The sequence below is a fragment of the Quercus lobata genome, chromosome 4 (assembly GCF_001633185.2).
Source record: "Quercus lobata isolate SW786 chromosome 4, ValleyOak3.0 Primary Assembly, whole genome shotgun sequence".
NCBI classification, from domain to species: domain Eukaryota; kingdom Viridiplantae; phylum Streptophyta; class Magnoliopsida; order Fagales; family Fagaceae; genus Quercus; species Quercus lobata.
Window position 1 is genome coordinate 94089739 of NC_044907.1, and position 20542 is coordinate 94110280.

Below are 20542 nucleotides of genomic sequence, written 5' to 3' on the forward strand. Positions count from 1 at the left end.
ACTCAAAAACAAAATTTTACCAATTAGGAAAACTTATCCTAGTTAACCAAAAAAAAAAAAAAAAAAAAAAAAATGCTAACTTCACAACACTTTCATAACATATTTTAGATAACAGGTTGTTACTTGTTATTATTGGCGGTATTAACAAAAACTTACCAAAAAAAGTCCAGGTTTCCTATTCAAAAGCGAGTAATTCTTAGGTATTCTTGGTCCCCTAGAACATGGACAATGATACTCCATCTTTTTATATTCATGGTGGAGTCTACTCATTAAATTCATGGTGGAGTCCATCATGAATGTGAGAGAAATGAGCACAATTTCTAAAGGAAGAGAGTGCTACATCGACTCCATCTCTCTCTCTCTTTCTATAAGTTCTCTCTCCTGAGGCCATTCTGCTGTAGCCAAAGCTCTGCTGGTAATCTCTCTCTCTGTCTCTCTCCCTCGCTCACTGGTGAACTGGGTTTTCTATTTTTATCGTTTGTTATTTAGTCATTCTCTCTAATCTGTGAATGCTAGTGTACTCTGCTGAAGGGTGAAGACTAAAGTAGACTGCTTTTGTGGTTGTCTTGTCTGCCGATCTCATTAAAAACAATAGTAAATAACTTTGTGATTGTCAATTTCTTTACATTTTTGTTTAGTATTTAAAATATATATTATAAATAAAATTTATAATATATTACCGTGTAGTGTATATATATATATATATATATATATGATACTATTGTTTATATTGTATATTAATATATTTGTCGATGAGATTTGCTAAATTATTTAATTTTATCTAACTGTATTTGCTTGGTAGTTAACACTTATTGTTCATTCAATCTTAACCCTTTGTCCTAAAGATTGAATCTTTAGATAATGAATCCCTTAAAAAGGCTCGTAGATTATATGAACTTAAGAAAATGAATATATATAAGTATAAATTGTTCCCTTAGAACATGGTCCTAAATTTCAATAATTAATATGAGATTATACCGGTGTATGAGATGAAAATATAAATTTAAGAAATTGTGTAACTGTGTATATAGAAATTGATATAGTCATATAGCTATAAAATGTAGTTACAGACTCAATTATAAATGATTTTACTTCCATGAAAAAAAAGTAAGACAACTTTTTTACTTAAGAATTTAATTATATTTAGCTTCTCCCCACAGAAGAAATTCTTGGCTGTGCCACTGTGTAAAATAACAGAGAGTAGAGAGAAACTAAAATTCTCATTAGCTGAATGAATGATACAAAATGAATTAATTGAAATATAATTACTAACTGAGCTACTTATATACAATCCCAAAAACAGAGCATTACTCCAGGTGCGGTGCTAAACTAATTAACCGTTTTTCAACTAATCAACCAATTACAATTTGACAACTGGTTTCCTCTCTAACTAAACTCTGTGTTCCTTTCGCACGTGTGTCCCGTGTGACTTCATTAATCAAAACGCTCCGTTTCAAGTCTCCTCTTGCTTCTGTCGTTCTGTTCTTCAGCCTTGTTTTTCTTCTGTCGTTTTCAGTGCTGTTGCTTCTGTCGTTTGTAATGCTTCTGTCTTCAACACTCCTCCTCAAGTTCAGAGTATTAGACTTTGTAACTTGAACTAAGGAAGCTATCTGTAATTGCTCAGATTGCTCCTTTAACAGCTTTGGTTGAAAAATGTCTTTCAATCCTAGTTTCTCTGTCAATCTCACAAAAGATGAAAAACCCAAAGCTTTTGTGAAGATGTTTGCAACCTGTGAATTCGTAGCAACATGGAAAGTCTTAATCATTCCCTCCAAAATTTTATCTCTCACTAAATGACAGTCAACTTCTATGTGCTTGGTTCTTTCATGAAAGATCGGGTTTGCTGCTATATACAGTGCGGCCTGGTTATCACAAAATAGCATAGCTGGTCTTGAATGCTCAATCCTTAAGTCCTTCAACAATTGCAAAACCCAAGTGATTTCACAGGCTACACTTGCCACAGCCCTATACTCAGCTTCAGCTGAGGATCTGGACACGACTCCTTGTTTCTTTGATCTCCAAGAAATTAAGGAATCTCCCAAATATACTTCATAACCAGTGAGGGACCTCCTTGTGTCTGGGCATCCAGCCCAATCCGCATCACAGAAGGCCTTGATATGCAACTCTGTGTTGCTTGGGAAGAATATGCCTTGAGGATTTCCAAAGCATATTTTCTTTGGTTAAGACTGATACCTTCATCAATTCTAGCAACTTCCAATCCTAGAAAATACCTCAATGAGCCTAGATCCTTCAAACCAAACTTATCATCAAGAACTTTCTTCAAATTATTAACACAAGCAACATTGTTTCCTGTCAAAAGTATATCATCAACATATACCAACAAAATTGTGAATGAAGCTCCTTGTGTATGAGTAAACAAGGAGTAGTCAGACTTGGATTGGACAAACCCCATTTGTAGAATAGTTGAAAAAAACTTCTCAAACCATTGTCTGGATGCTTGTTTGAGACCATAGAGACTCTTATTCAGTTTGCAAACCAAATGATGTTCCCCCTTGCTGTGAAAGCTTGGTGGTAAACACATGTAAACATCCTCAAGTAACTCCCCATGAAGAAAAGCATTATTTACATCCATTTGATGAAGAGACCACCCTTTCACAGCAGCCAATGACAAAACAATCCGAACTGAAACTGATTTTGCAACTGGAGAGAAAGTTTCTGAGTAGTCCAGCCCATGCTTTTGAGTGAAACCCTTGGCTACAAGCCTAGCTTTGTACCTCTCAATAGTACCATCAGGTAAGTATTTAACTCTATAAACCCACTTACATCCAATGGCTGACTTACCAAGAGGCAAAGGGGTTAAAGTCCAAGTATCATTCACCTCTAAAGCTTCAATTTCTTTGTCCATGGCAGCTCTCCATTCAGGAAATTCCACTGCCTGCTGAAAAGAGACAGGCTCGGATGGAATGGAAGAAACAGCCATGACAAAAGAATGAAAGGTAGGTCCAAGATGTGAGTAACTCAAATGATCTGAATGAACATAAGGCAGACCTGAACTGGGTTTGGTACGGGCAAAGTTACAAGAGTAATCAGACAAGTAAGAAGGAGGTTTGTGGGACCTAGTAGACTTTCTAAGGGGAACATTGGAACCAGAAGGATAAGGAAAAGGATCACAAGACTGGGAAGAAGTAGGAACATCAGAACCAATGGAATCAATAGAAACAGGTTCTGTAGAAACAGGTTCCACAGAAATAGAACTAGGGTCAGGGATAGGAATTGAAGTAGAATGAGGAATGGAGGAAGAACAAGGAACAAGGACAGACTCAATAGAATCTATGGTGGTATGAGGAAAAACAAAATCATCCAAATAAGAAGTAGAGGGTTGAGAACATTCAGCATAAGGAAAGAGAGTTTCATAAAAGATAATATCTCTGGAAATATAGATTGAATTGGACTCAACATCAAGAACCTTGTAACCTTTAATGCCATGAGGATAGCCAAGAAACACACATTTTCTAGCCCTAGGTGCAAACTTGTGCCTATTGTGAGATAAAGTAGAAATGAAACACAAGCAGCCAAAAGTCCTTAAGTGGTGATAAGATGGAGAAGAATTGAAAAGCATTTCATAGGGACTCTTATTGCCTAATGCTTTAGAAGGAATTCTATTGATGAGATGAACAGCAGTCAAGATGCAGTCACCCCAAAAACATAAAGGAATATGAGTTTGAAACTTCAAAGCTCTTGCAACATTGAGGATGTGCTGATGCTTTCTTTCAGCAATACCATTCTGCTGAGGAGTATCAACACAGGAGAGTTGATGCAAAATGCCATTAGAATGAAAAAATTGTTTCAAGAAAAACTCAGTACCATTGTCACTTCGAATGGTTTTGATCTTACTATCAAATTGAGTTGAAACCATTGATGCAAATTTAGGAAACAGAAATTGAGTTTCAGATTTATGTTTAAGCAAGTAAACCCATGTGCATCTAGTAAAATCATCCACAATAATCAAAAAATATTTGTAACCATCAATGGTATTAACAGAAAAGGGACCCCATAGGTCACAATGAATCAATTCAAAAGGCTTAGTGGTTACATGAGAGCTGGAGGGAAAAGAAAGCCTCTTTTGCTTTGAAAAATGGCATACATCACAGCAAGTAGCCTTATTTTGAACATCAATATCTACAAAGTGCTTCAACAATTGAAGTTTTGACAAAGAAAGGTGTCCTAATCTAGAATGCCACAAATCTAAAGAAGAAATGTGATTGACATTATTGGCAAGAGCAGCTGATCTTGATGGAGGAACAGAAGCTTGAAGCAAGTATAGACCATTGCTTTGCTTACCCAGACCAATCATGCTCCATTGAGCAAGGTCCTGGATGAAACACCAATCACCAAGAAATATAAGGCAACAAAGTTTATGCTGAGTGAGTTTGCTGACTGAAATGAGATTGAAATTAAAAGATGGAACACACAATACATCTGTGAGTGTGAGTGTAGGAGAAATTTGCACAGTGCCAATGTGTGTTACTACAACCTTTTCCCCATTTGGCAAATAGACACAAGAATGGACTATAGAAGTGATTGTGGTTAATTGTGATACTGAGTGCACCATGTGATTAGTAGCCCCAGTATCAAGAATCCAAGAATTAGACTTAAAACAATGTCTATCAATGACTTGGGCTGAAAAAATAGAATGAGACAAATTGGGGGCAAACCAAAAGGGATTACCTGAGAAATTGGAAGAAGATGAAGAAACTGAAGCAGCTGTAGAAAATGAATTAGCTGTAGTAAGAGAAAGAGCAGGTGCCATCACTGAAGCAACCTGTGAAGCAGTCTGAGTACCAATGCCATTTGGAGTACCAAAACCTAAACTAGATGCAGTATGAGCCTTTAGAAAATTGAGAAGCTGTTCACATTAAACCTGAGAAATTGGGCATTGAGGCTGAGTGGTCTGTTGACAATTCTGAGGACCAAAACCACCAGGAAAACCTCCAAAATTTGGCTGTGAAACACCAAAAGGAGTCTGAAGACCAATGTTGAACTGATTAGTATCACAAGGTTGAATATTACGAAGACCATCAAAACCAAAACTTCCTGTGATTTGATTAGCCATAGCCTTATTTCCACCTTTTGGCTTATACCCTGGAGGGTACCCATGAAGTTTGTAGCACTTATCTGCTATGTGACCAGTGAAGCCACAGTAAGTGCAAATTGGTCTCTCCTTCTTGAAGTTACCTCCTTGACCTCCATTATTCCGAGCATAACCTTGATTACCAGCATGACCTTGATTACCTTGAAATGACTTACTACCATTCACATACATAGCAACAGGATCCAATTGCTGAACCACATTAACAGTGCTGCCAATATTTCTCCTTTTCTCTTCTTGTAAAACCAATGAGCACACCTTGCTAAGAGGGGGAAAAGGCTCAATAAGCAAGATTTGCCCAATCAAGGTCCCATAACTGTCATTCAAGCCCATTAAAAATCGAAAAACATGTTCTTTATGCTGTGCACCTAGCTGAGACGACTTAGAACCACAAACACAAGCACAATTGCACACTGTGAAAGGTTGATTATTCACAAACTCATCCCATAGAGTCTTGAATTTGGTAAAGTAAGAACCCACCGAGAGTGATCCTTGAACCAAATGTGAAATGTCCTTTTGAAGCTCAAACAGTCTTGGAGTGTTGTCCTGAGATAACCTATTCTTGAGATCAATCCATAAATCCCTTGCTGAATTTATGTACATAACACTAGCCTTAAGATCAGGACTAAGTGAATTGGTCAGCCATGATAGGATCGTAGTGTTGCACCTATTCCAGGAATTGAAGAAAGGTGAGGTTGGATCTAGTTCTGAAATTGAACCATTGACAAATCCAAACTTATTTCTGGAACTCAGAGCCAGAAACACAGATCTCGCTCAGGTCATGTAGTTCTCAGGGCCAACGAGAGGCTGAGATGTAAGAACCAAACCAGGATTTTCATTCGCTGGTAAGAAAAAGGGGTTGTTAGCAGATTCATCTGCCATAGCTACACTTCCAGTTGGTGCAGACGAAGAAGAAGGTGCACTTGTTGAGTTTGAAGCCATGAGAGACCAAGAAAACGAAGAAAATCAAGAGAAAATTTCTATTTGGCAAGAGAGAAAATGAGAGAAAATGTGCTCTGATACCATGTAAAATAACAGAGAGTAGAAAGAAACTGAAATTCTCATTAGCTGAATGAATGATACAAAATGAATTAATTGAAATATAATTACTAACTGAGCTACTTATATACAATCCCAAAAACAGAGCATTACTCCAGGTGCGGTGCTAAACTAATTAACCGTTTTTCAACTAATCAATCAATTACAATTTGACAACTGGTTTCCTCTCTAACTAAACTCTGTGTTCCTTTCGCACGTGTGTCCTGTGTGACTTCATTAATCAAAATGCTCCGTTTCAAGTCTCCTCTTGCTTCTGTCATTCTGTTCTTCAGCCGTGTTTCTCTTCTGTCGTTTTCAGTGCTGTTGCTTTTGTCGTTTGTAATGCTTCTGTCTTCAACACACTGTTTATTGTTTTGTTATTTAGCATTGATTGGTTGGTTTATTTTTCTCTTGACAAAATTATATCCTATTTGCAATGGTGTGTGTATAAATATGTTGTTTTTTTATTTGTTTTGTCTGAACAGAATAATTTATTTGGTTTGTTGTTTAGTGTTTGTGGTGACTTATTTGTTATGACATGCGATGCAATTTATTTAAATTTATTAAGTTGAAAAGTTTTAGTTAAAATGAAATATTTGGTTACCTGTTTGGTCATAGCTATGATATAATTTATTTATTTATTAAATTGAAATATTTTTGGAGTTAAAATGAGTAATGAAAAATTGACTTATAAATAATATCCAAATGCAGGTTAAATGAAACAAGACCATCAGAACTTGAAGTGATAGATCTACAAGCCAAAGTCATCAAAGATTTATGGAAATATCAACTACAACCCATAATCTCACGGGGACTAGCTCTGCTGACCAAGAGACTCCAGGACTCAACCAAGTCCTTCCTCCCTTGTCTCTAGATGAGACAATTGAACAAATTTTAGGAGGTTTTGGACGGTCTCAATTCATTCAAGCCATCCTTGTATCAGTCCCAGCTTTATTTGATGCACAACAATCATTTATAAGCATCTTTACTGATGCAGAGCCAAATTGGCGTTGCAACTTCAACACAACATGCAACTCAAACTCCAATATCTGCCAACTCCCAAAAAGTGCTTGGTCTTGGGATGAACCTTCTCATAAGACAATCATATCGGAATGGGGTCTCGAATGTGCTAGTTCATTCATCACAGGACTTCCTGCTTCAGCTTTCTTCATAGGCAGCATAGTTGGTGGATTAAGTCTTGCTACACTTGGCGACATCCGTCTTGGTAGGAAGAACTTGCTTTACCTCTCATGCCTAATAATGTGCTTTACCTCGCTTTTCACAGCATTCTCGATTAACATTTGGATGTACTCGACCTTGAGACTTCTAAGCGGGTTTGGCCGTGGATCAATTACAACATGCACTTTGATTTTGTTAACCGAGAGAGTGGGAAAACAGTGGCGTGGACAAATAGGGACAATGACATTTGTCATGTATTCATTCGGGATATTATCTTTACCAGCTGCGGCCTATTTAAACAGAGGTTCATCATGGAGAATTCTTTATATCTGTACTTCTATTCCAGCAATCTCATACTGTATCATTACTTATTTCTTTGTGTATGAGTCTCCTAGATGGCTTTTCATGGAAGGACGTGACATAGAAGCCAAAGCAGTATTGAGAAAACTTGCATCTATAGAAGGCAATAGTTTAGACTTGGAACTATCTAGCATTCATCTTGGGCAAGAAATATCAACAAGTAATCCTCACAAATTGATGGACTTAGTTAAGAGAAGATGGGCATTACGACGGATATTAGCAACTATGGTACTTGGATTTGGCATTGGATTAGCATACTTTGGCATGTTATTTGGTGTAAGAAATTTAGGTTTCAACCTCTATTTGGGTGTCATGTTCAATGCCTTATTGTTAATACCTACAAATTTAGTAACCTTGTTCTTTATATCAAGATGGAAAAGGAAAGGTTCATTGTTTGCCTTCTGTATAATAAGTGGCATATGCAGCATAATGTGTGTTGTAGTAGGCAGTAGTAGAGAAGGCATACAGATCGGGCTAGAACTAGCATCTTTCTTCTGCACCTCTTTGGCATTAAATGTGTTGATGATATTCACAATTGAATTGTTTCCAACTACTGTAAGGAACTCGGCCTCAACTTTGGTCAGGCAAGCAATTGTCCTTGGTTCAGTGTTTGTTCCGATATTGACTTCAGGAGGGAAGAGAAATGGATTTTTATCGTTTGGAACTTTTGGATTGACAATATTATTGTGTAGTTTCATTGTGATCATTTTGCCAGAGACAAAGGGTAAAAGTCTTTTTAACACCATGGATGAACAAGAAAGTATGAATAATATAATTGTGTAAGTGTTGTGTAAGTAGCATTACTCTTAAAATATTTAATTTTATAATAAAGAAAAAAGTGTTTCAATTTTTTGCTCATTTATTAAAAAATTATAAATTTTCTCTCCGAAACTCTGGCTTACTTTTCCATTGATAGCAAAATGAAGTTATTTTTCCTTACACTTTTCTTCTTCATAAAAAAAATTACACCATTATTACAACCAATAGATCTCAATTTATATATGTGATTCTTTCCTCATTCTCTTTCTATCTCTTTTTCTCGCTTCTATGATTTCTTAGCTTTTCTCTCCATTTGATCAAGTAGTTTGATAAATGCTTTATAGATTTCCAAGTTCAAAAAGTCTTTTAGTACTTGCTTCAATTCCAAGAGAGTAACCACGTGTATGACTAAAAAACTATACACTTCAAAAGAAAAAAACTTACATTTTTTTTTCTTAGTTTTATATTTACTCTTAGTCCTACTCCTAGGTATGTTACTATTCTTCTTTATTGTATATTTTTATTTCATCGATATTACATATAAATATAACGAGTTATTATGCATTCGATGGTTGTTGTCTTACTAATTTATAAAGTATTAAATAACATTTTTAGACTATTGTAGATATAATTGTATTAAATGCTAAATTGAATTTGGAATACTATTTTAGATTATTGTATACGATAAACAAAGTTGTATATACAGCAAAATAAATAAATTCATTTTATTTTTTAATTGCCCCCTTGACAAATTCCTAACCACTTTGACCCTCCTTAAAAAAAGTCCTAAAGCCACTTCAGCATCTGAGGGTCCGCTTTATCAAACACTTGTTGAAATTCTGCAGCCGGGAGTTTCGCTGGGGATTGATCACAAGAAAAGCATATTCATGAGCAAGTGTGAGAAATGGTATTACGTAAGGAACTAACCAAGCGCCAGCTTAGATTGACCATGGAACAGTGGTGTACGTAGCATCAAGTAGATTTGATATTTGCTTTGGTTTCCTGATATTCCGATGTATACAACGTTAGCTATTGTGTTTGTATTCATGGTAATCGGCTTACTTTGTACCAGTAGATTGAGAAAATTTGTGTTTTTCTTAAAACAATAAAAGTAGCCATTCCTCGTACACATGGATATTTGTATGAGATTGGAATATACCTTACCTTGGATTAAGAATTTTGGGAATTAATTAATGGGGATGCCATGCAGTTATTGAAGTAATCGTTGAGATGTAATATGCCAAATAATTGAACAATTAAATAAAAGCTAAAACATGAAAGGTACGTAGCACAATTTAATGTCATAGGGCACAAGACCATCATTATTTAAATGGTAGTTCTACAAGCCAAGAGTTATCAAAGTTGTACATAGCACAATTACACTATGGCCTTACCAAATATAAGCGAAAACCTCACAGAGACTCACTCAGCTGAGCAAAAGAGTCCGGGGACCAAACAAGTCCTTCCTTCTTTGTCTCTAGATGAAACCATTGAACAAATTATAGGAGGTTTTGGGTGGTCTCAGTTTGCAAGCCCTCCTTGTATCAGTCCCAACGCTCATTGATGCACAACAAACATTTATCAGCATCTTTGCTGATGCTCATCCAAAATGGCACTGCAACTTGAACGCAACATGCAGCCCAAAGTCCAATATTTGCCAACTCCCAAAAAGTGCTTGGTCTTGGGTTGATTCTTCTCACAAGACAATCATATCAAGTGGGGTCTCGAATGTGCAAGTTCAATCATCATGGGCCTTCCTGCTTCATCATTCTTCATAGGAATATCATAGGATGACTTGGAAACTATGAAACCCTAGCTTCATGATGATTTATTGAAACCAATCTGATAATAGATATGCACAAATCTCCACAGGTCGAGCATGAATCAAGATTACACAAACTTTGTTATTTTTGAACTTGAACCTTGGTCTTCTCTTGAACTTGAATTAGAGTTCAAATATACTCAAAACTTACTAGGCCTCTTACAACCTATAAATTAATAATTGCACATCAAAATGCAATACATTTATTTGTAAATTTTATATTGGGACTTTATTACTCAAGATCTGGTGGTTTGCCTTGTTCATGTAAACTCATGCAAAACAAGATCCAAGCGCTTTTTATAGTCAATTTTGTACATTTTTTTTTCTTGTGTTGATAACTCAAACATGAAACTCGCTTTGAGTGTAGCTAAAGCTTGAGTACAAGCCAGCGAATTCATGGGCAATTGTGTGCGAAATGGTATTGTTGGTACGAAATGTTGTAATCTAGCATTAGATGTGTTTATCATACCATTAAATCCTACCTAACTATGTCTGTTTGAGTATGTTAAAACAAAATACTAGATAAAAATAATGAATATAGAATATCAATTGATTTAATAAATAGAAGTGAAATTACACTAGCCAATAACTAGGTGCTGATTTAGACCCAATTACGGTTCAATTAATTTTACGCTAAACACAATTAAAGTGGAATTTACATAATTAGCCAATTAACTAACTGAACTACCCTACTACAGTATGGATGGACATAATTGAACAAAGCAATCAAGTAAAGATAATAAGTAAAAGAGTGCAAACGAAAATAATACTAGATATGCTATCGAAGAGGAAAAATGGAGAATTTGGCGGAAAAACCTCTCCACTGCTTGACAAGTTGAATTAATTTCGTCGGACTGTGAGCTGTGCCATTCTACCTCAAAATCAATTGGTGATGAGGAAGATATTCAAAAATTTTATGACCTTCGACATCAGATCACGCATGACTGTTTTTAGAGTGGTTGTAGAGAGTTAAATTGTGGTCCCCCCAACAATCCCTCCCTCAGAATGATACTCCCGTGACACGAACCCATGACCATGACTCTGATACCATTTTTCGAACCGTGAGCTATGTCATTCCACCTCAAAACCAATTGGTGATGAGGAAAACACACTTAAATTTTTTAAGGCCTTCAACATCACACCACGCGGGCCTATTTTTAGAGTGGTTATAGAGAATCAAATTGTGGTCTCCCAACGGATTCATTAAGAGAATAAGTTGGAGTACAGTAATAACAAAAAGACCTTCCAAGCCTAATTTATCTATTGTACTTAATCCCTCCAAGCTTTAACTACCAATAGATTTCACAGAGTCTTTTCATTTCTAGTTTTCCTGATCTTGCAACATTGACTGGTTGCACTACCATGCCTTACCAGTTGAATTTGGGCTAAGTAACAATGCTTCCCAATGTTCAAGATGCACTCAAGACTCAATAATTGTGTAGGTTATGTTTGGGTTAATCTCCTCTTAAGGTAAGTCAATAGGAGAGGGAAGAGAGTAGAGAAAATCTAAAGGAATTGAGTAGTAATTTGTAGGCTCAAAATTACTAACTCTCCAATGGTTTTTCTTGGGTTTTCTCTCAAAAAATCTCCTTACAAATTCATAGGAAATTAGAGTATATATGGTATAGGAAAAAAGTAGGAGGGTTGGATCAAGTAAATGAGCTGTCAACGTTACTCGCAGGAAATTTGCAGGTAGGCCCCACTTTAGAGACACCTAAGCTGTAACATATTTTTGAACTTCTTCACGCACTCCTCAGATGTTATCTCTCGAGTGCTATAGTCCTAAGATACTCGTGAGTTAGTCCCAATTTTCACTGGATATATAAATCTTGACCAACTCTATACCTAACTCATATACATTAAACTCCAAAAAAATACAAGGAAATAAAAGCATGAATACTACGAAAAATTACAACTTAACAAAACGGAAAAAAATCATCAACCATACATTAAATAAATATAAATTGAAGTAAAAGAAAAATGAAATAGGAGAAGAAGAAACGGAAGAGTAAAGAGATTGAAGAGAATTAAGTATGAGACTATGAGAACACTTGTATTTAGTGATGAGGTATTTTGGAAGGTGGCGGGAAAGTAGAGAATTGAAAAATGCAAATTGAAAGGTGAAGTAAGATTCTAGGAGCGCTAGCAATGGGGATGTAAAAAAACACCTATTTTACATCTCCAAATACAACTTTATCTATTTTACCAACCCATTCAACAATACACCCAACATCCCCATTCAACAATACACTCAACATTCCAGTTTTTATTTTTACATATAATCCAATAAAATAATACAAACTACCTAATAAAAAAAATAAAAAGTAAGACGAGAGAGTGTGAGGGGAAGACCTCCCCCCCCCCCCCCCCCAGTTGCTAAAATAGCCAATAACCATTTGAAAAAAGAGCTTCATCTGGGGATGTATACTTAAATTTTTTACAATATGTGAATAGTAAGCTCTTATATCTTACTGTTCATGAGTTTGTAAACTAAAATACTATATTTTATTCAATTCTCTCTCTCTCTCTCTCTCTCTCTCTCTCTCTCTCTCTTTATATTTATATTATTATTTGATGGGGGTGTTTATATTATTTTAATAAGTTGTATGTAAATAGAAACTGGGATGTTGGGTGAGTTGTAAAATGAGATTGTAAAAAAGATAAAGTGGTTTTTGAGGATATAAAATAGATTTTTTTTTGCATCTCCAGATGCTAGTGCGAAGATTGCATACATGCAACCTTACTGAAGCAAGGATGAATTTTTTTTTTTACGTTTACATACTTGAATTGAGCATGATTTTAAGGGTTTAGTTCTTACAAAAATTCTTAAGAACTTATTTCTTACTAGCTATTAATTTTTTTTGAACATTTAGTTTGGGGAGGGGGAAGAGGAAAGAAAAAATGAAAAAAAAACATAGCTCTCCCCCTGCTTGTGCAATGGACAGGTCAACATCTCAGCCTCATTTTTAATTAATTTTTTACTTGTTTCATATGGATATGGTATTTTAGTACAAGTTGATTATCATTAGTTAGAGTGTTAGTATTGTATAATTTATTTCAGTTGGATTATTTTTATCTAAAAATAAGTTGGGTAAGAGGTGTAAATGTATTTAGAAAGGTGAGGTCTTAAAAACTCTTTAATAAAGGTAAGAAAATATTACACCATATATACATACACTTGTTCCGTGTATATATCATTTGAGCTGTGAAGATCGAACTTGTTCCGTGTATCTTGGTGAATCCAATTAATGCTAGAAGATAGAAATTGTTGGCTGCATGTGTTAATGAGGCTGCCTTTGTCATGGAAATATATATATATATATATATATATTTTTTTTTTTTAAAGAATTTTAAGTATTTTAATACACACACATACGGAGAGAGGAGAGGGAAAGATTGGTTCATGGGATTGAGGGAAAGTTTTAATAAATCAAAATTAGACAAACGGAATAAATGTTATTGGCTGAGGGATAAATTATAATTGATTTTTAGGAATAGACAAAGAGAAGGTTTAGGGATAATTATCCTCTTTGCCAGTCATCATGTTCAGAGGAGTGTGTTGCCTAAACAAAGCAAAAATTATTGATCTTAGGACAGAGATTCTTCTATAGTATCAAGTTCAAATTTTATGTTTTGTTTCTCAAAAAAAAAGAAAAAAGGTTCAAACTTAGTGTTCAATATTTTTGAATGGAAGATATTGACTCACAAAGACCTTGTCAAAATACATTAATAATATTGATGATGCTTGAGCTCATTAGTCGAATTCTTTGTCTAGATTGTCTAGAAGACCAAATGAAACATGAAATAAAATAAGGAAGATTGTAGGGCAGTGACATCGGAATGGTGCTGGCCAAAAATCCTTCGATAATAGAGTCAGATATCAGGAATTGTAACGTCTTAAATAGTTAATGGCTAGCTAGCTACAACATTATTCTATAAATATTAGATCCAACTAATTTTTTTTTTTTTTATAAAGTTTTAATTTGTGATGTTTGCTTATGATAATTGTGCTCTTTATCATCAAATCAAGACAACAATCAACTTTTTGTGTAACTATTGTACTACTGGAATCTACGATTCAACAAAATTTTTAAAAATTGTAATCGATCTTTCTAAGATTAAATAACATATTAGTTATTCTATCCATTTTGATATTTCACATTCATAATCATAATTGAAGTGATAATGCCTATATTTAAATACATAAAAGTGAATGCTATGAAAGAGACGTGGAATTAAGAAGAATCAAAATCCATACAAATATTTTCCCAAGGCTTGGTAATGTGTCAATTGCCATTCATAAATGCTGGACGTGGCACACACTCTCCTTAGCTTAAAACAACTAAAAAGCATTTATTCAATTACATTTATGTCACTCCAATCCTTGCCTTTTGCCCTTTTCGTAAACATAGTTTCATATCGCGATTCAACACCACTTCAAATTCGAAGGACTCACATTGTGGGGCTCCCCTGAATTTTTATTTTTTATATTTTATAATTTAAAAAAACAAGAGAAGAAAAATAGGTATTGATGATGCCAAAAAAATCACCAGTAAGTCACACAGTCCTCGCACGATCGAAATAGCACTTGCACAACGAAAAGGGATGACCTAACAGAAAGCACCGGTGTGGTGCCGGCCAAATACCCTCCGAAGGTCAAGTTAGAACTATTCTCACAACTCTAGGGTGCTAGAGAGAGTAAATTATCCGTACCTCGATTTGTGAGGGTATTGGGGCTTTTATAGTAGTAGAAGGTTGACATCTCTTCCTTGCTGTAGAAGTCTTTTCCTTATAGGAATACTCTTGAATAGTCCCATACGTGATGGACAAGACTTTTTCTTGTAGAGAAGATTTTCATCAACGCGCGTATCTTCCGGAATCCTCTTTGTGCTAGGACTCCATTCACCTTGAGATTCTGTGCTGATTAGAAGTGTGTCGCAAGTAACTTCCATCTGGGGCTTCTACTGTATGGGCCTTTGTACAATCTTTTAGGCTTGCTTTCTTTCAGCCCCAAGACATTGATCCGTCAGGCCCATTTACAGGAGGCCCGTCATACCAAATTTTTACCCTTATCAGTTGCCCTCTTCAACCCCCCAGGTCCGTCATCATTTAGTAGACGAACACGGGGGTGACGGTTCAAGAAATATGGTGGGTGATGGTTCGAAACTTCAAGGAATGACGGTTCAAAGGTAAGTGGGTCGATGGTTAAAATACGAAGTCGTGAACTACACCAACTCCTGGCAGGTTGTCAAGAAGCCATTACGACACAAGCCACATGTCGTTTTTTTATTGTATTTTAACTCGGACCGAAGCGTCGCTTCGTCTTCCGTGCACACCCTCTATAAATATGGATCATTTCTCCCTCATTTCTCCATTTCCAGCTAAAACATACTTGTCAGAGCGCAACCGTCAACCTTGTCAGAGACCACTCCGTCCAGATGACATATCCGTCATCAACACTCCGTTCATTTTAAGAATTGGTAAGTGCTCTCTTTTTTCACAAGTCCTTTTACCAACAGACATACATTCATACTTTATTTCCCTAGACATACACTCGTCGTTACTTTTAGATCCGTCAGAGTCTTAGGTTTTGCCGTCACGTTGTAGGCAATGTCTAGCGCGTTGAGTAACCAGTCATTTGTTTGTGACAGGGCGGATTACGAGGAAGTATACCCATCTGGTCACAAAGATCAAGAGAGTCTGGGTGAAGAGAGGAGTCTGTTTGCCTCTTCCTTGTCCTCAATGAATGAGGATTTGGAGATGGTTGAACAAGAAGAAGTCTCTGATGACGGTGAGGAACCAACATTAAAATCCGTCATAGGTGCTGATGGACTTTGGGAGTTCATCATGCTACCGGAGTGGACAGTGAACAATTTTGTGTCTACCATCAAGGAGAACCACTTCAAAGCTCTTAGGGACAATTTCCAGATTCCTGATAACATCTCCATCCGTCTCTCCTATGAGTCAGAGAAATATTACTATGAGGGAGTACAAGGTGTCGGAGTGTATGAACAAATGTTGAAGGCTGGGCTTAGGTTTCTGCTAAGCTCTCTTCACCGTGAACTCCTCAAATGTTTGGGCTTATTTGTCAACCAAGTATCCCCAAATGCCTGGAGGGTCTTCATAGCAATGGAGGTCCTGTACGGTGCTATGACTGACGGAGCCAGGAGACTGACAGTGAGGGAATTCCTTCACTGTTACCATCCGAATGAAATAGACAAGTCGAGGGGGATATACAGTTTCGCTTCCAGGAGTCCGTTGTTGAAAGTCATTTTTGAAACACCAGACTCGAATAAGGATTGGAAAAGTCGTTATTTTTTTCTGGAAGGTGACGAATGGATGTGTCGTCCAGGGGAGACGGAACAGATGTCTGTCGACACGACATGGGGCATATTGCATCCGTCTCGTATGCACCCATTCTAGTGTGATTTTTTTTTTAATCGTTTAATTTATTATATATGAACAGTTTTAACCGTTCATTTTTTGCAGTCAGACGACGTCCTCAAGTTAGTCTCGAGGAGTTCACTTTTCTTGAGAAGGTTTTTTCCAAGACCATGCCGAAGGAAAGGACTTGGGCAAAATTGGTCACACTCAATACCATCCATTGGTATTGCGACGGTCCTGAGCTAGCTCCAGCAGCCGTCAGATACGAGGAAAAAATTCGCAGACGTAAGTCCGTCGCCCTAGTTTTATCTGAACGGTATTCAATTTTATCGGTAGTTTAACTTTATCCGTTCACTTTTTCAGAAATGGACGACGCCAAGAGGAGAGCACTGATTAGGTCGCAGGCTGCCAAGAAAAAGGAGATCGATGACATGGCGCTCAAGGGGATGGGTACAGGCAACCCGTCTTCAAAGAGGAAACCACAACCAAAGGGGGACCGTCCAGCTAAGAAGGTCAGAGTCCCTCTAGAGCCTATTGTTGGTTTAATGGCTAAGGGTGTGAAGCATGTCACACCAGTGAAGCATGGAGTTGGTAAGGGTTTGATGAAGGCCCTGTCTACAAGTCAGGAGAACCTGCCCGTCCTCCTCCGCGAAGACTCCAAATATGCCTTGGAGCAGCTTTCGTTTATCATAACGTCTGAGGACTATGAAGACTTAGGCAACCATTCCACAGAGGCAATGGGAGAGATGGGTCTCTTTGCAATTGCTCAGGTAATTATTTCCGTTGCCTTTACATCCGTCCATTATTCTCATCCTTCTTTCTAACCGTCCCTTTTTGCTTTCAGTCCATGGTTATGATGAAGGGGCTGATGGAACAGTGTCTTAACTCTGAGATGACCCTAGAACATGTACGGGCAAAGGTAAAGTAGACGGAGGATGAGCTGGGAAATCCACAATGGAGCAAAAGTTTAATCTCTCAGAGAAGGTGAGGAAGGAACTTGAACATAAGACGGAGGAGGCGAGGAAGGCTATGGAGAAAAAAGAAAAAAAGTTTCAAGACCTGAAGGATAAGCTCCGTCAGGCTAAGGATGCGGCGATACGTGAGTACCGTGACTCCGACGCCCTACTGTCAGAGCTGGGAGACTCTTTCCTTCAGGGTTTTGATGATGCCCTCCGTCAGGTCAAGAAGGCATACCCTGACCTGGATGTTTCAAACGTTAAGGTTGAGGATCCAGTTCAGACATCCGTCATGCCCTCTGCTTCAAAGGACACTAAAGATCTTTTTGCTGAGGACGCAGCTAAAGGCGACGGAGAGGCGACCCAGGCGCAGGATGTTCAATTTCCAGCCATCCTTGTAGATGAAAACACTCGTCATAAGGAGGATGCAGACCCCCACGAATAGTTGTAGTTTTTATTACATTTTTATTTTTAAGAACAATCCTTTATTTTGTATATTGAACAATTGCCCTTTGAGGGTTTTTCATAACTTTTTCCATCAATGGTTTTTAGTTTGCTTGTTGCTTTGAATGTTGTAGTTTGTTTCTCATTTGATCCGTCCACTTTGGGAGGCCTTTTAATAATGTATTCGCTTTAATATCGAATTGGTCCGTTGTTTTGATCTTTCTAGGTGGTCCGTCTACACTAGACAACCTATACCTTTTACGCATCGTCAGCATTATCATCTTTAATTGACATTATGTTCGTCCATTTGTTGGACTTGGAATTTTCATGCTCCCTGGGATGATTCGTCCATTTTCGTGGACTTTAAATTTTATCCTTTTTTGGATGAACCGTCTAGCTGTGGACATTATTTATTGTCCGTCCACGTTCAAGACTTCGAATTTCATCTGTCTAGGATGATCCGTCCAATGCGTCCATTTTATGGACTTAAGAGATTTCACTCATCTTGGATGATCCGTCCGGCTTGTAGACTTTATAATCCGTCCATTTCTATGGACTTTGAATTTTCATCCATCTAGGATGATCCGTCCAGCTTTCGGACATTATTTATTATCCGTCCACTTTCACGGACTTAAAATTTTCATGTCTTAGGATGATCCGTCCATTTTCATGGACTTGAGAAGTTTTCATCCGTCTAAGATGATCCGTCCACTTTCATGGACTTAAAATTTTCATCTGTTTTAGGATGATCCGCCCATTTTCATGGACTTGAGCAGTTTTCACCCGTCTAGGATGATCTGTCCAACTTGTGGACTTTTTATATTATCCGTCTATTCTCATGGACTTAACATGTTTTCACCTGTCTACGATGATCCATCCAGCTTGTGGACTTTGTAAGAATTCTGGTTGACAAGACAGTTATGTCTGGATATTCATTCGTGTATTTGTAGAAAAGTATCTGCCCTTTTGGGCTTAAAAAGATACTCAAATTATTGTAGCAAGTTAAAAAAGCACCTGCCCCCTTGGGCTTAAAAAGATACTTGAAGTATTGTAGAAGTAAAAAAGTCATAAGGTAAAATTAATAATTGCGGTAAAAACTAGGAAGAAAAATTGGAAATAGCGTTGTCGCTCTTCATGCTGTCTCTACTGATAGTATTTCCGTAGGTGCTCCGTGTTCCATGGGTGCTGAAGCTTTTGTCCGTCCAGTGTCTCGAGATGGTAGGTACCTTTCCTCTGCCATGACGCGACTCGGTAAGGTCCTTAACAATTGGGGCCGAGCTTCCCTTCGGTAGGGTCTCTAGCGGTGCCCATGACTTTTCTAAGGACGAGATCTCCAACCTGGAAGTCTCTGTGTCGGACCCGAGAGTTGTAATGCTTGGCCATGCGGTCCTGGTACCTAGCGAGCCTTTGTTCCGCCGTCGCCCTGATTTCGTCTACTAGGTCAAGCTGTAGTCGCATTGCCTCGTCATTCTTGCTCTCGTCATGGTTGTGCACCCTGTAACTTGTGAGTCCAACTTCGGCCGGGATGACTGCTTCGCTCCGGTATGTTAGTTGGAACGGTGTCTCTCCCATGGGTGTCCTTGCCGTCGTCCTGTATACCCATAGTATGCTTGGCAACTCTTCAGGCCATATACCCTTTGCCCCCTCGAGCCGAGTCTTGATAATCTTCAACAAAGATCGGTTCGTGACTTCGACCTGTCCGTTAGCCTGAGGGTGGGCGGGGGAGGAGTAGTGGTTTCTTATCCCTAACTAGGAGCAAAAGTCTCGGAAGGGGTCGTTGTCGAATTGCTTCCCGTTATCTGAGACTAAGACTCTAGGGATGCCGAACCTGCATATGATGCATCTCCAGACAAAACTCCTCACGTTTTTCTCCGTGATGGTGGCCAAGGCTTCAGCGTCCACCCACTTTGTAAAGTAGTCAATGCCTACTACCAGGATGCTGTAGGGAATGGCCCCATAATATCTAATCCCCATTGAGCAAACGACCATGGGGCCGTTACTGGGGTCAGCTCTTCAGTTGGTTGTCAAATAATATTGCTGAACCTTTGGCATTTGTCGCAGGTCTTTGCATAAGCCTTAGCATCCTTCTGCATGGTAGGCTAATAATACCCTACTCGCACAAGCTTGTGCACTAATGACCTTGACCGAATGGTTTCCGCAAATCCCCTCATGTACCTCCCTCATGACGTAGTCTGCCTCTTCCGTACCCAAGCATCTCAGATATGGACGGGAGAAGCCTCTTTTGTACATGACATCTCTTATCAAGACGAATCTCGCTGCTTAGACCTTCAGCTTTCTCGCGGCCTCCTTTCCGTCTGGCAAGACCCCGTTTTTTAGGTATGAAACTAATGGTGTAGTCCAGTTACTTTCAAAGCCCATCTCTTGTATGTCACTGGAATCTATTAGTGGAGAAAGCTGAATAAAAGAGAGTACATTACCGAGGATGATCATATGTTCTGCTGAAGCGGCCTTGGCAAGGCAATCAGCTTG

At 37.8% G+C, this 20542-nt stretch overlaps 1 protein-coding gene across 1 annotated transcript; it reads left to right on the forward strand.

The window, feature by feature from the left end:
• Positions 1–6925: 6925 nt before the first annotated feature.
• On the forward strand, positions 6926–8470 carry LOC115986202 (organic cation/carnitine transporter 2-like). Its single transcript, XM_031109054.1, has one exon. The coding sequence runs from the start codon at positions 6926–6928 to the stop codon at positions 8468–8470; it is 1545 nt and encodes a 514-aa protein (XP_030964914.1).
• Positions 8471–20542: the final 12072 nt, after the last annotated feature.